This window comes from Chanodichthys erythropterus, chromosome 21 (assembly GCF_024489055.1).
Source record: "Chanodichthys erythropterus isolate Z2021 chromosome 21, ASM2448905v1, whole genome shotgun sequence".
Taxonomy (NCBI): domain Eukaryota; kingdom Metazoa; phylum Chordata; class Actinopteri; order Cypriniformes; family Xenocyprididae; genus Chanodichthys; species Chanodichthys erythropterus.
The window spans coordinates 27,284,307-27,300,698 of record NC_090241.1 but is presented as its reverse complement, the minus strand read 5'-3'; the positions used below and the strand labels follow the sequence as shown (position 1 = coordinate 27,300,698).

The 16,392-nt window shown below is 35.0% G+C and overlaps 2 protein-coding genes across 2 annotated transcripts; one reads left to right on the top strand and one right to left on the bottom strand.

The window, feature by feature from the left end:
* The first annotated feature begins 96 nt into the window (after positions 1 to 96).
* On the top strand, positions 97 to 2,708 carry cav3 (caveolin 3). The gene is made up of 2 exons (XM_067374019.1): positions 97 to 506; positions 2,010 to 2,708. Exons 1-2 carry the CDS (start codon positions 396 to 398, stop codon positions 2,349 to 2,351), a joined length of 453 nt encoding a protein of 150 aa, XP_067230120.1. The 5' UTR covers positions 97 to 395; the 3' UTR covers positions 2,352 to 2,708.
* A 129-nt stretch (positions 2,709 to 2,837) lies between these two features.
* On the bottom strand, positions 2,838 to 15,967 carry oxtra (oxytocin receptor a). Its single transcript, XM_067373009.1, has 3 exons — positions 15,882 to 15,967; positions 14,563 to 15,657; positions 2,838 to 5,420 (listed from the first exon to the last, which is right to left on the bottom strand). Exons 2-3 carry the CDS (start codon positions 15,482 to 15,484, stop codon positions 5,170 to 5,172), a joined length of 1,173 nt encoding a protein of 390 aa, XP_067229110.1. The 5' UTR covers positions 15,485 to 15,657; positions 15,882 to 15,967; the 3' UTR covers positions 2,838 to 5,169.
* Positions 15,968 to 16,392: the final 425 nt, after the last annotated feature.

Here is a 16,392-nt window from a genome sequence, read left to right as displayed (position 1 = left end):
CCCGCAGCCGTGTGTGAAATGTGACACGGCCCCTGGTTTCCCCTTCAAGAGGTGCTTTTACCAAGTGTGAGTTATGGACTGGGGAGTACGGGCTGTGTGGGGCAGAATAGGTAATGGGTGGGGGTAGAGGAGGGTAACATACAGAGTGAGACAGTCAGCGTGAGCAAGAGAGACAGACAGGACCCTTCTTTAGACAGGAGCCCTTGCCGGCGCAGCTGTCCCTAGCATTCCAGGCGTGTCGTCAGTCCACAGATTGAAGAATTAAAAGGGACTAGGGACTGTGGGGCCATTCTGACACTTTTCCTTCGGTCGAGTTTGCTTCACTCTCCTTATTTCGGACACTTCTGCAATACACCTATCCTGTTCTAACCAGTTTTGGGCCAGAGGCCCCCAATATGGCGGACCAGTATAACACCAACGAGGAGAAAATCCTGAGGGATAGTCACACCAAGGAGATTGACTTGATCAACAGGGACCCCAAGCTGATCAATGAAGATGTTGTGAAGGTATGTGTGTTTTTGGTTTGACCATACCATGCTTTAGTTCATGTGTGTGTTAACAAGTTTGGCACTGAAACTTGGTTGTTAATTTCATTTGAAATGCCATTTAAACAAAAAAAAAAAAAAAAAAAAAAACGTGTTGGTTCTGGGAAGTATATGCAGAAACTAATAGCTTGCAATTTTTTTTTATCTTTTTGTTCAGTCAAAATAGCCCAATAATCATATATTTGACAAAAATGTGTACATATAGCTATAAATACATTTTGAGAAACTGATAAAGCATGCAAACTATTCACTAACTTCCTAAATGGTGGAATTGATATGAGTGGATTGGTGATCTGGTCCGTAGAGACAGACTTGTGTGTGCTGCACTTACACTGTAGCTACACGGCATGACCCAAAAATAGCACTAAACCTACTTCATCTGCCAGGACAGGCCATACTATCAGTATTTATAGAAGGAGGTAAAAGGGTGTGTCAGACAGTAAAATGTATTACTTCTTCAGTAGCTCCCATGTGTTTTAATAATTCACTAGTAGAGGAAACTGATTTTTTTTTTTTTTTTTTTTTTTTTTTATCGACTATTTATTGAGCTGTGTATACAAATGTATACAGTACATGGTAAAAATTACACTATGTTCTTTCACTGTTGACTGTGGATCACTGTTGTCATTAGCAACACTTTGTGTACTTCTCACTATATATAGATAATAAACAGTACTATGTAAACTATAGATAAACAGTGAGAAATACACAAAGTGTCGCTAATAACAACAGTGATCTTACCCTCGTAGTTATATATATATATATATTATTTTAAACTGTAATTTATTTCCATATTTGAACCATCAGAAATCATTATATATGCTGATTTGACACTTATTTCTTATTATTATCAATGTTAAAAAAAAAAAGTGCTACTAAATGTTTTTTATATATATTGTTTTGGAAACTGTGATACATTTTCTTCAGAATGTAAAGTTCAAAAGAACATAATTTATCTGAAATAGAGTTTTTACTATCACTTTAGATCAATTTAGTGTATCCTTGCTGAATAAATATTAATTTCTTTAAAAAAATAAATAAAAATAAAATATATTTCTTCTTCGTCTTTGAGATTCAGATTTCCAGATTTCCAGTATCTCATTCAATAGTTTAATTACAAAAGATTTTAGTTTTTTCTCTCTCAGCTCTTAAATAGATGTTGCATAAAGATTGTAAATAACTTACTGAAATAGTTCCTCTTACTCTCTATTAAGAGATTGAAGCTGAAATAAACAAGGTGCCAGAGTGCCTTCTACTGATGGGGGTATTTTGATATCAAATGTCACTGTTTGGAGAATTAATCATCCTCCATTTTAGGAGCACAATCAGTAGAGAACCCATGCCACATGCCTGACATTGACTTCTGGTTGCTCAATAGGAGAAGCGATTTGGCAGAAAATCACTGGTCCTTGGAAACTTGTACTAACCAGTGTTACCATATCTTTTGTCCCCCAATAATCCAAGGTGGATTTTGAGGATGTGATAGCTGAGCCCGATGGCACCCACAGTATGGATGGAGTGTGGAAGGCCAGCTACACCACCTTCACCGTCTCCAAGTACTGGTGCTACCGTGTGCTGTCCGCCATCTTTGGCATCCCAGTGGCGCTGCTGTGGGGCTTCTGTTTTGCCTGCATCTCCTTCTGTCACATTTGGGCAGTCATGCCCTGCATTAAGAGCTATCTGATCGAGACCCAGTGCCTGAGTCGAATCTACTCTCTCTGCATCCACACCTTCTGTGACCCCTTGTTCGAAGCTCTAGGGAAAGTTTTCAGCAGTGTACGGGTGGCATTACGCAAAGAGGTTTAGATTTCCTAGACAAATCGAGGAAAATGTTTTATTTTACAAATATCTAATTTTGGGTTCCCTAAAAATGAAAAGACTACATCATTGAAAGAAATGCATATGCAGTGCCCCATGCAGTGTTTTTATGTTCGTAAGAGGCTTTGGGAGCAATTCAGTATTGCCACCTGCTTGTTCAGAAAAATGTATCTATGATTAAAGGCGTCTCTGACTGACAATGGAGAATAAGTCTTATCTGATATCTGATATCGTGGGGTTTCTAAGTTTGACAGATTAAAAATTATATGTTGCTGAGTGTGGTATTTTTATCATGACAATGTCAGATGTATTCTGTACAACTACTAATTAAACATTTTGGTTTAAACAGTAATGGTTTGAATTGTGCTTACATATATATATATATATATATATATATATATATATATATATATATATATATATATATATATATATATATATATATATATATATATATATGATATTTTGTGAGTTTTAGGTTCAAAAGGTTTTCAACTTAATAAATGACAGAGTGTGACAGATTATGAGAATTTAAAAAAATTCTGGCTTCATTTGTGTAAAGCAAGTTTGATGCATTAGAACTAATTAATTCACCAAATAATTTTTATGCTCCCACATTTGTCACCCATTAAATATGATTTCTTAAATTGATGCCCTGAATTCATGATTAAATGTTTCATTTCCACTAATAACTATGAAAGGGTACAGCTGTCAAAAAATATATTATGATTTTAAAGTGTGGCTTTTTATACTCAAATTGTCAACACATTTACTCACAGTTAGACATCAACACAGACAATTTATTTCAATAAATAAAATCTACAGCTACACATATTAAAAGTAAATTGGCAATATAATTTTTTAGGAAGAAAAATCAGTAGCTTTTTAAATGGGAAAGTAACAAAAGTTTCAGTGAATAGAGTATTTAAACCTTATGAAATAAATATCTTCTACTGATAATACTGCCTTTTCTTTTTCCCTCTCATCTTGCAGCACTCGTAAACAATTATGCAAAATGTACTTGTCCTCTTAAACATTTTTTTCTTCCGAATATTTTATAAAGATGAAGCAACAAACATAATCATAAGTATTTAGCAATATTAAGCAAAATATGTAAGTGGAATAAACACTTTAATCTTATTGATTACAAATACTCTCTTACAAGACAAACAACCATAAAAGTGGAGTAAACAACCAGTCCTTCACTTTTAAAAACAAATCAGGTGTTTGTCATATTTGATTATCGTGATGCATTGCAGAAACATTTTGCAAAGAAGTGGTTCTCAAGGCTTGACAGTAAAGTTTACATGTAAAATGATAAAGTACAGTGATACCAAGAACATGTATGTGCCAACAATGAAAAGTGCTTGTGTTCTTAAAACAAACAAAGAAATAATCATAATAAAAAAAATCTATTTTAACAAATCAAGTTCATTAAAAATGATCAACTGGCCATGTTTCTCACTAGCCCATCTTGTTGTTAACCTCCTCTTCTGAAATCTGCATGTAAGCTGTTTTGTGTTACTAGTGACAGTTGCCTCCTTGTAACGCATAGGGGAACGTTTACAAGACAACAATGTACTAAAAACGGAAAGGTTTTTTCGCATTCAGACAACAACATCGTCAAAACAATCCCTGTTCACACGGATCCACGAAAACAACTAAAACGCTGTATTACGCATGCCAGGCCAGTAGTTGGCGATGTCACTTTGTAAAGAAACACTATGTACCAATAGACTGAACACATAATACGCATGACGCCACCGTTTTCATGAAATTGAGTTTTTGTAGTTTACACGGTGTTGTTATAACAGTATTGTTCAAAAACTTGCACTTTGAATCCCCAAAACGCTGCTTTCGTGCAAATAAACAGCCAAAACGCAAAAAAAGTTTTCCATTTTTAGTTGAAAACAGTGTAGTGTAAACGGCCCCTAAAATGATATAATCCTGCTTTCGTCTTCAGTACGTACAAAGTACGTCAATCTTCATCTTTGACGATAAGTAGTGAGCATTTTATTACATTTCACTGCTTTCCTTTCCTTTCCTTTCCTTTTTTTAATGAATAAGCATTTTATAGGTGGACATAGGGTTGAGTAATGGATGACAAAATGTTCATTTTTGGGAGAACTATCCTTTTAAGGTTCAGTGGTTTTTGCATGTTTACATCACATCAGGGGTATTTACACTTGGACACTCTAAGACACATTTAAGACCGTCAGAAATTCGATCTGGTGGTTTGAGAATTGGCCTAGTGTAAATCCATCTGGCTGTTCAGGCCATATGCAAACTTTGCTTCTCCTAAATAGATCTATGACAGTGAACGAAGGTTTTATGTGGCACATAACAGCTGTTATGTTTTGTACCACAATCATTGAAGCTAATTCAGCCACATCCTGTTTTGCAAATTTTGGTGCCTAGCACCAAGACACGTATATGCCAAGCGGAATGTGTATGCACAATCAGATAGCAGTTTAAACGATGAAGACCTGTGACTAGTGTCAATACACCATAAACATGGTCAGAATTGAACAACGTTCCTTCTGTAATGTCTAGAAGCACAATACATGAAGGTGAGGAACAGATGACTGCTGCTCAAGGTCCTCAGAGATAAGAAAACGGGTGAAAAGAAGAGGGGTAATTAAAATGAAATTTGGAATAATTCCCAAACGAAAACACAGCTGAAGCAAACTGATTGTGACATTTAGCTTGCAGTCTTGTGTGGGTTTACATTTTAGCTTTCCTGTCCTTCATCTGGCTTTCAAATTGTGAAGAAAAAAAAAAAAAAAGGTTTGGAGGTACATCTGGTTTATGTGACGGAAGTCTGGGTGATACTTCGCTGGCTGCTGGTGCTTTTGATGACGTAGGTGGAGGAGTTGCTCTTACGGGAATCTTGCTCCGGATCATAGCGACATTGAGAGGACTTCAGATAGAGCGTGGAACAGCACAGCAGGTTCTGCTTAAGGTCATGGAAGAGATGCCCAGCAAAAAACATGTAAATCCAGGGGTTACAGCAGCTGTTCAGACTGGCCAGCAACATGGAGATGATAAAAGGCATTGCTGTAGAGGAAAAGAAACAGCTTTAACTAAACAATGTAAAGAGCAGAACACACATTGTATTCCAACTAAGTGATCTTGTTTTAACCTGTTAGGTTAGTTTTCTGCTCTGTCAGTGCTTTCATAATATTGTAATATTGTGTTAATTATATAATGATTATATTCTTAAAAATAAAGGTTATTTATTCGCATTTTATGGTTCCATAAAGAACCTTTAAAGGTGCCATAGAATTGAAAATTGAATTTACCTTGGCATAGTTGAATAACAAGAGTTCAGTACATGGAAATGACATACAGTGAGTCTCAAACTCCATTGTTTCCTCCTTCTTATATAAATCTCATTTGTTTAAAAGACCTCCGAAGAACAGGCGAATCTCAACATAACACCGACTGTTATGTAACAGTCGGGATCATTAATATGTACACCCCCAATATTTGCATATGCCAGCTCATGTTCAAGGCATTAGACAAGGGCAGGATGTCTGGATGTGCACAGCAGAATCATCAGACTAGGTAAGCAAGCAAGGACAATAGCGAAAAATGGCAGATGGAGCGATAATAACTGACATGATCCATGATATCATGATATTTTTAGTGATATTTGTAAATTGTCTTTTTAAATGTTTCGTTAGCATGTTGCTAATGTACTGTTAAATGTGGTTAAAGTTACCATCGTTTATTACTGTATTCACGGAGACAAGAGCCGTCGCTATTTTCATTTTTAAACACTTGCAGTCTGTATAATTCATAAACACAACTTCATTCTTTATAAATCTCTCCAACAGTGTGTAATGTTAGCTTTAGCCACGGATCACCATCAAACTCATTCAGAATCAAATGTAAACATCCAAATAAATACTATACTTACGCGATTAGACATGTTGCATGACGAACACTTTGTAAAGATCCATTTTGAGGGTTATATTAGCTGTGTGAACTTTGTTTATGCTGTTTAAGGCAGTCGTGAGCTCGGGGGCGGGGAGCACGAGAATTTAAAGGGGCTGCACTCTGAATCGGCGCATATTTAATGATGCCCCAAAAAAGGCAGTTAAAAAAAATGAATAAAAAAAATGTATGAGCTATTTTGAGCTGAAACTTCACAGACACATTCAGGGGACACCTTAGACTTATATTACATCTTTTTAAAACGCATTCTACGGCACCTTTAACATCCATCACCTTTTCAGGTTCTTTATAGTGGAAAAATGTTCTTGAGATTTTTTCAAATGCTCTTCACACCAAACATAAAACCTAAATTACACACTTAAACATACAGTGAGAACATTTAATGAAATGAATAAGGATCATTAATACTAAAATCTATTTCTTAATTTGTTAAAAACAAGCACAGAGAAAATGAATAAGTTCAATAATTGCACATGATCTCAACTTTAATAGGATGACTATTACACCATTTTAAAAAGCAAAATTTCAAAGTTAAATAAAACAAAGATTATTCAAATATGTTTTACAAGAAAATATTATTTCAGTCTTTCTACTGTACCTCAAAAGTTCACGTTTAATTCAATGTTACTTGCCGTTTCTTTGTAATTATTTAAAAAGCAGTTTCAGAGTGAAAAGTGTTTTAAAGGAAATCCTACACTTTTTTCAGTGTAAGAGTGACATTTCCTTCCGAACTGATATTTGACAGCTATTTGAGATGAGTAGTATAGGCTGGTGTCCTGTATTTAACCTCATACAGAGCAATCCCTCAGATCCGATATTAGCGCAGATCAAATCTGAATGAGTGACTGCAATGAGGAAGATGAAAACACATTACTGGGAAGACATTAGACACTAATTCAACAGTCATTTGCAAATGAAGTGATTTATTTTGACTACAGTATTTTGATAAGGGTCTGCACCACTGTACTGTTTATCTTTAGAAGTCCAAAAAAGGGGGAAATCTTGAATGTCATTCAGCACAGTGTCCCAAGCTCAGACATGCGTTATTGCTATCTTCGATCTTGAAGGGATATGCATACACTATGTGGCATTAAAAACTAATTGCTGAGAGAAGCATGATGTCAGATGACTTCTTTTTTTTCTTTTTTTTTTTTATAAAAACAGCATTGGTAGACTGTGGTGTAATCAGTTTAATCTGTCACTGAGCTGTCCTTCTTTAAGATCTTTTACAAACAGACAAATATAGACAGAATAAACAACAGATTGTTTGCTAGCTCATAAAAATGCTGAAAGATCTGCAAAGCTAGAAAGCAGGAGATGACTGACTGAGGTAAACTCATTCTGCTCCTGTTTACATTTAAGCAATGAGCCAATCAAGGTCATACATTACTGGGATTTTATCATCATGGGAAAGAGGTGTTCTCAGGCACGAGTAGAAGGAAAAACCCCTTTAACCATGGGTCACTTATTGCTTCTATAAAACGGTGGCAAAATATGACATACACTACTGTTCAAAAGTTTGTGGTCAGTAAGTATTTTTAAGAAATTAATACTTCAAAGCATTAAATGAATCAAAAGTGAAAGTGAAGCCATTTATAAAACATTCTATTCATCGAAGAATCCTGCAAAAATGTATCACTGTTTCCACAAATATATTAATCAGCACAACTGTTTTCAACTTTGATAATAATAATAATAATAATAATAATAATAATAATTGTTTCTTGAGCAGATAATCAGAATAATGATTACTGAAGGATCATGTGACACTGAAGACTACAATAATGGCTGCTGAAAATTCAGCTTTGCATCACAAGAACAATTTAAAACACATTTAAACAGATAAAAGTTATTTTAAATTGTAATTATAATTCACAATATTACAGCTTTTATTGTATTTTGATCAAATTAATGCAGGCTTGGTAAGCATAACCGACCCCAATTTTTTTAATGGCAGTGTACTAATGAAGAGTTACATTTATTATTAATATAAATATAAATAAACATTAACCTAAAAACTAAACTAGTTTTTGCATAGAAATAGTGTTGGGGAAAGTTACTTTTAAAAGTAATGCATTACAATATTGCATTACTCCCTAAAAAAGTAATTGCGTTACTTAGTTACTTTTTACGGAAAGTAATGTGTTACATTATTTTTGCTTTACTTTTTCTCACCTGGCTGAGGATTGCTTGTTTGTTTTTAATAACGACATCGAAAAAAATTCTATTTTTGGCAAATGTAAAAGCTCTTGCACACCAAAAGTGAAATGAATAAACCTCTGGCTGAAGGAAATGCAAATTCACATTTGCACAGTAGAGGGCTCACTCATGATTTCTCTCAACATGGGGACAGAAGAGCTGTCAGTCAATAAATATGAAAACAAAGTAACTTGTGTTAGTTATTTGAAAAAGTAATTTAAAGTAATGCGTTACTTTACTAGTTACTTGAAAAAAAGTAATCTGATTACATAACTCGTGTTACTTGTAATGTGTTACACTCAATACTGGAAACAGAAATATAGAATGTGTAGTCCATAAAAATAGAAATTTTGCAGTGGGTTCAAGTTTGTCAAGCGTTGACCAATAGAAACTGGTTTGAAAGTGACTTCTGTGTGAGCTGTGCTTCACACATCGCTACACTGTTGGCAATGAACCTTTTTAGTCTGCATGATTTTGCTGAAAATTCGCTAATGTGATTGTATCTTAAGACAAAAATTGACAATCCATGTTCAGGTATTTACACTTTAGAAAAAATATATATCCAAAACCTGCAAATAATCTACATAAATACAGACAGAAATCTGAGCACTTACATGGTCTGAATCACCATTAGAATACTGACATTACTTTGCCATACATGGCAACTTAGGTAGTCCTTAAATACTACTGATAGTATGCAAAGAGGAAATAAGAACCAGGTGATAGTAATCAAAAGTCTGATTAGTATTCTGGTGGTGAGCTGATTGTGTACTGTGATTAAACGTGACATGCCTATTGTAGTCTAATGTATATATGGGCTGTGAAATAAATCATTTCTCCTGAGAAATTCTTCTTTCTGGATAACCTCACTCTGAGAAATGGATGATGCATGAGGGTAAAAATGAAGAACCTGATACATGAACCATGAACCCATCAGAGCCCTTTTCCCAAAATCTTTCTGAAAATACACTGTGGTGCATTTTAAAAAGACCTATGTGTGTCAGGAATAGAAAAACAACCAAAGAAGTCCTGCTGGTTAGGTAGAAAAAAATCAAGTGGGAAAAGCATCCAAAAGAATGAATATCTTGAAAATCAGTAATTCAACTTGACAGTACACCACAGACTCTACAGAAGAGCAAAAAGGAATCGGAGCAAACAGAAAGAAGGTGAGAACATTTTAAATTATAGCGTATAAGCTATGAAACCACACATTTTTGCGCATTCACGTGCCAAAAGAGGTCTGAATATGGAGATATGGAGAACAACTAATGCTACCTTCATGTGCAATGTGTGTAAATACGAGTTTCCTAGTTAAATATTGGACATGAATGCCCTGTCAAGTCATATTCCCAAATCTTTTAATTTATTTTTGATACCCGAGTTACTGAGTTGGGCTCTGTTGTGATTGGTATTCATTAGTGTAGTGCATGATTTGAAGCATATTTTATGATTTATACACAGCAAAATGTATTTGAAACACTGAAACATGTATTTTACCGAAACCCTAGATCAAGATAGCCGTGGATGTATAAAAAAGCACTGGTATTTTATATATAGGGTTGTCAGTGAAAGGGACATTCTGGCTTTACATAACAAAGAACTTGAACGTGAAGAGCTAGTAATCACGACTTCAGAATTGGGAAGTAGGACATTTCAGTAACACTTTATTTCAGTGTCAATGTTACATGTACTGTAGTAATAACTATAAAACATGCATTATTAAATGAACCCTAAACCAAACCCTCACCCCCAACCCTAAACCTAAGCACATGTAAGAGCATGCAGTTAATTGTTATTACTCAGTACTTAAATGTATAATTACACTAATACTGACTCCTTAAAATAAAGTGTAACTGAAATTTCTGACAGCATGTGAAGGCAGCATAATTCCCTATTCAACAAACATCCATGACTATCAGAAGTTTAAAAAAGACCAAAAGCAAATTTGGCAACTGTAAACAATTTACGGTGTACACATTGATTAAATAAGACCCAAACAGGTTGACAAGAACTTATTTTTCAATGTACATTTTTGTGCACTTGTGTGGTCATTCTCATCAAACATCCAGATACAACGTTTCTCCGTTTGACCCTTTAGTCTCTCAGAGTAAAGGAAATTGAATTTAGAAATGAAGGCGTAAGCAACAGACCCAGATAGGGCTTCAGTCAAGTGTATTGCTTTTCTGTTTGCTATCTCCTATTTGTGCTGAGCTCACGGGCATCAGAGAAAACCGGGCAAGCACATCTCTGTACCACTGGCAGTTAGATCAATGAACAGAGAGAATGAAAGAAAATATTCTTTAATATGAAGCAATGAAAAAGAGTTTCCAGCCTGCAAAAGTGCATTATTCTGCACACTTCAAGTAAGATTTAACATTTTAACTGGATGCAAAGCTAGAGGATGATTTACTTAAGCACATTTCTTTTTTTCATCAGGCTAAAAACTATTACAGTATTAAGGTACTTGATCTTTAAAACACATACTGTTCAAAAGTGGGGGTTTGGAAAGTCGTTTTGAAAGAAGTTTCCTATGTTCACCGAGACTGCAAATATTATTACAATTTAAATTAACTATTTTTTAAATGTATTTATTCCTGTGATGGCAAAGCTGAATTTTCAGCAGCCATTATTACTCCAGTCCTCAGTCTTACATGATCCTTCAGAAATAATATGCTGATTTGGTGCTTAAGAAATATTTATTATTATTATCAATGTTGTGAACCTGTTTAGAAGGGATTATTTGATTAATAGAAAGTTTCACATTTGGTCCGTGTCCTTGCTGAATAATAATTAAAAAATCTTTCTGACCCTAAACATTTGAACGGTAGTGTATATTTACAAAATATCCATAAAATTCAGCGTATCGCTTCTCATTTTAGAAGGACAGGTCAGCGAGTGTCATTTGTCCAAATGTTTTTACTGTTCAAAAAAGGTGCAAGACTTAGTGGAAAGCTTTTTTTCTCTCGTAATTCAAGTAAGAGTCATGGAGATGAGAACAAAACTAGTGGCCAAACCCAACATGGTCTCAAAATAAAGCAAACATATGCAAGTTCAACAGGAAGATGCTGTTTTCAGCTATCATTTAATCTTATTAGAGCTGCAGCTGGGGTTTAAGCACATCAGATCATCAGTGTTATAAAACTAATCACCTGGTCGTGCATGGCCAAAAGAAACAGATATTATTTCACACATTTGGGGAAATGTCATTAACTGCATTCCACTATGGCTTTGTCAGCCACTGTTGATGCATAAATCTGTTCTGAGTTATCTTAATATTTAGACTTTGTGAATGTTTTGCTGAACTTGCCGTAATGTGTGGATGTAATCATGGTTACATATATTTTGTATGGTGGAGGTGATGATGCAAGACAGTATCTCACACTATCTTTCCTCTGAGTCTGATAATATTTAATTTTTCTCTCTGAAGTGTGCGACATGTGACCTGACCTTAGTCTCTTTATTGCAGGACAAACATGGTAATGTCCATACAACTCATGGCAGGAACATTGTTCACTGACTTTTTTTTTTTCTTTTTCCATATACACAAGAGAAGCCATGCAGGAACTTTGTGACTATATAAATAAATAATAAATCCAACTTTTGAGCTTACAAAAATATTAGTTAAGAATATATCAATTCGAGTTTTTAAATAAAGTAATGCTTCAGTAATCTCAAAAGTTCTAGAATTTCTGAATGTCTCTTTTTGCACTGAAAACTTGTACTTTTGTGTGCATGTAAAAACAAAATGACTATTTGTAAATAATTTCTCAATCAGGCACATGACTTCATCATATGTAATACACAATATTAATGTCATATATATGCATCATTAATTTATTCGCAAAAAATAAAACAGTTATTTATCGCCCGTTCTCCCTGGGTTTAGGTGATTTCTCATACCGCAGACGGTCATGATTTAAGCGGTGCAGCTCTTCTGAATATTAATGTTTCCCCAAGGCTGGTCTTTATAGCTCCGCCGTTTATAGCATAGTACATCTGTAGTGATTTAAAATTAAGATGCCCATCACAGCAATCCTAGATCTGGACTGATAGAGCCTTATTCATCCTATCCAATGTATTACAATATATTAAAACCAGCTTGATTTCTTGTGTCTTGAAAAGAATGCTTGAAAAACAAAATAGTCATGGTCAGGAACCATCTCACATTGGCTACCATTTTCATTTTGTCGGCTATATCTTGACCAGACTGATAATTGTATATTTAACTTGAATGTGAAAATAGCATAGTATGTTAGTCAGTATACAGAAATCAAAATTCACAATTATTTTATGTCTGACTGTGTGTAATTTGTGACCCTGGACCACAAAACCAGTCATAAGTCACACGGGTATATTTGTAGTAATAGCCAACAATACATTGTATGGGTCAAAATTATCGATTTTTCTTTTATGCCAAAAATTATTAGGATATTAAGTAAATGATTATATTCCATGAAGATATTTTATAAATGTCCTACTGTAAATATCAAAAATGTATTTTTGTGAGTGGACATACATTGCTAAGGCCTTCATTTGGTCAACTTTTAAGACGATTTTCTCAATATTGTGATTTTTTTGCACCCCCAGATTCCTGATATTTTAAAATAGTTGTATCTCGGCCAAATATTCTCCAATATCCTAACAAACCATACATCAATGGAAAGCTTATTTATTCAGCTGTCAGATGATGTATAAATCTCAGTTTCAAAAAATGACCTTTATGGCTGGTTTTGTGGTCCAGGGCAGTTTCTTTAAGTGAAATTACAGTCATTATTGAGGGAACTTCCGAATGAACTCATTGCAAACTGCCTTCTGGATTGGCCTACAAACTGACGTCATAACTGAACATACATAGGCTAGAATCCCTAGTTTAATTAGTGAGGTAGCCTACTTTAAAAATATACTTAAGTTTCCTTTATTTTATCTATTTTTCATGTGTTGGCTGATATTTTGCAATATTCCGGACCTTTTTTTAATTTATGCTTTCATGATTTAGACCTATTTAATGTATAAATTGTTTACATGATTTTATGAAAAACATTTTAATTATTGTTATTATTTAACTGTTAACTGTACTGTTATTTACTGTATCTATTGTATCTATTATTTACTGTTTAATAACTTAGATAACCTAAAAGATATTTTTTATTTTTGATAGATAGATAGATAGATAGATAGATAGATAGATAGATAGATAGATAGATAGATAGATAGATAGATAGATAGATAGATAGATAGATAGATAGATAGATAGATAGATAGATAGTTTATTTATTTTTAAAACTAAGAATATAAGTTTAAGACAACATGGCATGTAGATCCAGAAGCAGAATTACGGTGGGGAAACTTTTTGTAACTGCCACCAAAATAGCAATGAAATGTACATTCCCCAGACTAACCAATTGTTAATCTGACTTCCCTCACTGATGCCACCAGGCTACACTCTAAAAAATGTTTGGTTAAAAACAACCCAAGTTGGGTTGAAAATGGACAAACCCAGCAATTGGGTTGTTTTAACCCAGTGGTTGGGTTAAATGATCAACCTGCTGGGTAGTTTTATTTAACACAACTACTGATTAAAAATGACTATATGGCTGGCTTAAAATGAATCCAAAATAGGTGAGAAATTAAAAATCAGACACATATTTACTAGAGGCAACAATAATAATCAAAAGGTGTACATTTATTAATAAGAAATTTAATAAATGTTTATTGTTTATTATTCATTATCTTATTAATAAATGCTCATTTATCAAACATACCAATAAATGTTAATTTCCAGCATATTTTGGGTTCATTTTAAGCAAGCAATACAGTAATTTTTATACAACAGTTGAGTTAAATAAAACTACCCAGCACGGTGAGCAAACATTTAACCCAACCACTGGGTTTGTCCATTTTCAACCCAACTTGGGTTGTTTTTAACCCAGCATTTTTTAGCGTGTACTATAGTTAACAATTAGCCCTCGTCTACATATAACCAATTTCGCATTGCACGTGCTAATCAACGCTAATCAAACTATTCAAGAAACTTACTTACCTTCTCTTGGTGCTTCAGGATCCCATGCTGACCACATCTGTACGGAGAAAAACGGAGTCCAGCACACTATATAAGCCAGTACGATAACAAATGTCATTTTAACAGTGGTGATTTTGGCCTTGGAAATGAGTTTGACGCTGCTGACCCGCGTGAGCGCGCTGCTTTTCGATGTTTTGGTTGTGAGAGTGATACACGGGTCCTTCTTTGTCTTCCTTTTAAAGTTTTGCCATATTTTAAAGCTTATAAGGCCGTAGCAGACACTCAGAATGGTCACTGGTATGATGTATATTGTCAGACTAATCCATGTAATGTAGGCTTTGGCTCCCCAGGGCTGCACGAAATCTCCCCAGCAATCATATACTCCTGAACCCACCTCCCGTAAGGAGAATATATAAACCTGTGGGATGCTGAAAAGTAAGCTTAGCGCCCAAGAACAAATCACGTAACAACGGTCCTTTCGCTTGTGTAAAGAACGGAGAGGCTGACAGATTGCCATACATCTGTCTATGGACATCAGCACCAGCATGTACGTGGAGGCGAACATCCCAACGGTCTGAAGATATTTCACCAACCTGCACAGGATGTCTGGTCCATAAAAGCGAAATGTGATGTCCCAGATGAGTTGAGGAAGAACCTGGAAGACAGCCACGACCAAGTCTGCAATGCTGAGGTGCTTCATGAAGTAATACATGCGAGATTGACTGTGCTTGGCTGTGTGGATTGCAATAAGGACGCAAAGGTTACCAGCGAGTGCCAGGAAGAGCACCAAGGCCAATACAGTAACTTCCACTTTTGCCACCTCTTCGTTCCGCTTCAAGGGGTTCACCGTCTGGTTCACGCCGTAAGTTTCATTGGTGACGCTGGAGTTTCTAGATGACTCATTGAAGGACCAAAAGTCTTGATCCTTGAAGATGTCCTCCATGGTGCCAAAAGCGCACGCCTACTTCTCCACAAATGTCAGAGAAATGATTATTTTTCCTCGCGCATAATCAGCCAGTAGCCCTTTAACTTAACAGGTGGCACCACAAGGACCTCCAGGAACAGGGAAAGCCCTTTGCTGCTGATTTCTTAGCTGTTTTCAACCTTTACTGTGAACTATAAAAACAATTAACATTATAGATTTTTTTATAATCCATCACATTTAGCCTGAATTTTACAAACATGCATGGTTTTTTTTTTTTTTTTTTTGTTAAGAATTATATTTTGAAGAAATGCATTTATCCAGTAACTTCAATTTAAAGATTATAAAAACATAACTTTATAATATTGAAAATATATTTTAACATTTTAAATATTATTTCTAATGTCCAAGTACTTACAATTGTTATCCATTTTATTAGGTTTCCACCTGGCAGAGTTTGTGTAAAGCAGAGTCCTGGATGTGGAGAACCTCCTTTGCTCTCACTCGGTTCGCACTGAATGGAGCGCGTCACGATATCACCACTTATACATCTTCTCAATGGCTCTCTTTACCCAAACGTACCCATGACTTCCACTAGGGGTCCGTGTGCTCTATTGCAAATCAGTAAGTTCCCCTGAAACGGTCTAACAGCCTGAATGGCATCAAATGTTTTCAGTGCTTGCATGTTGTTAACTGCCTTGTAATTAGGTACATGGGGAACATATTTTTTAGAGCAATCAAATAAGATTTATGATGGGAATAGAGCAGAATCAGGGGAGATTATATAAAATATACTTATGCAGTTATGTAGATAAATACTAATGAAATACTGCCCAGCAGACATCTTTCTCCAGCACATTAACACAACAATATTTGACTAATTCATACAAAATATCAGCCAGCATTGTTATCATTGAATAACATTTATC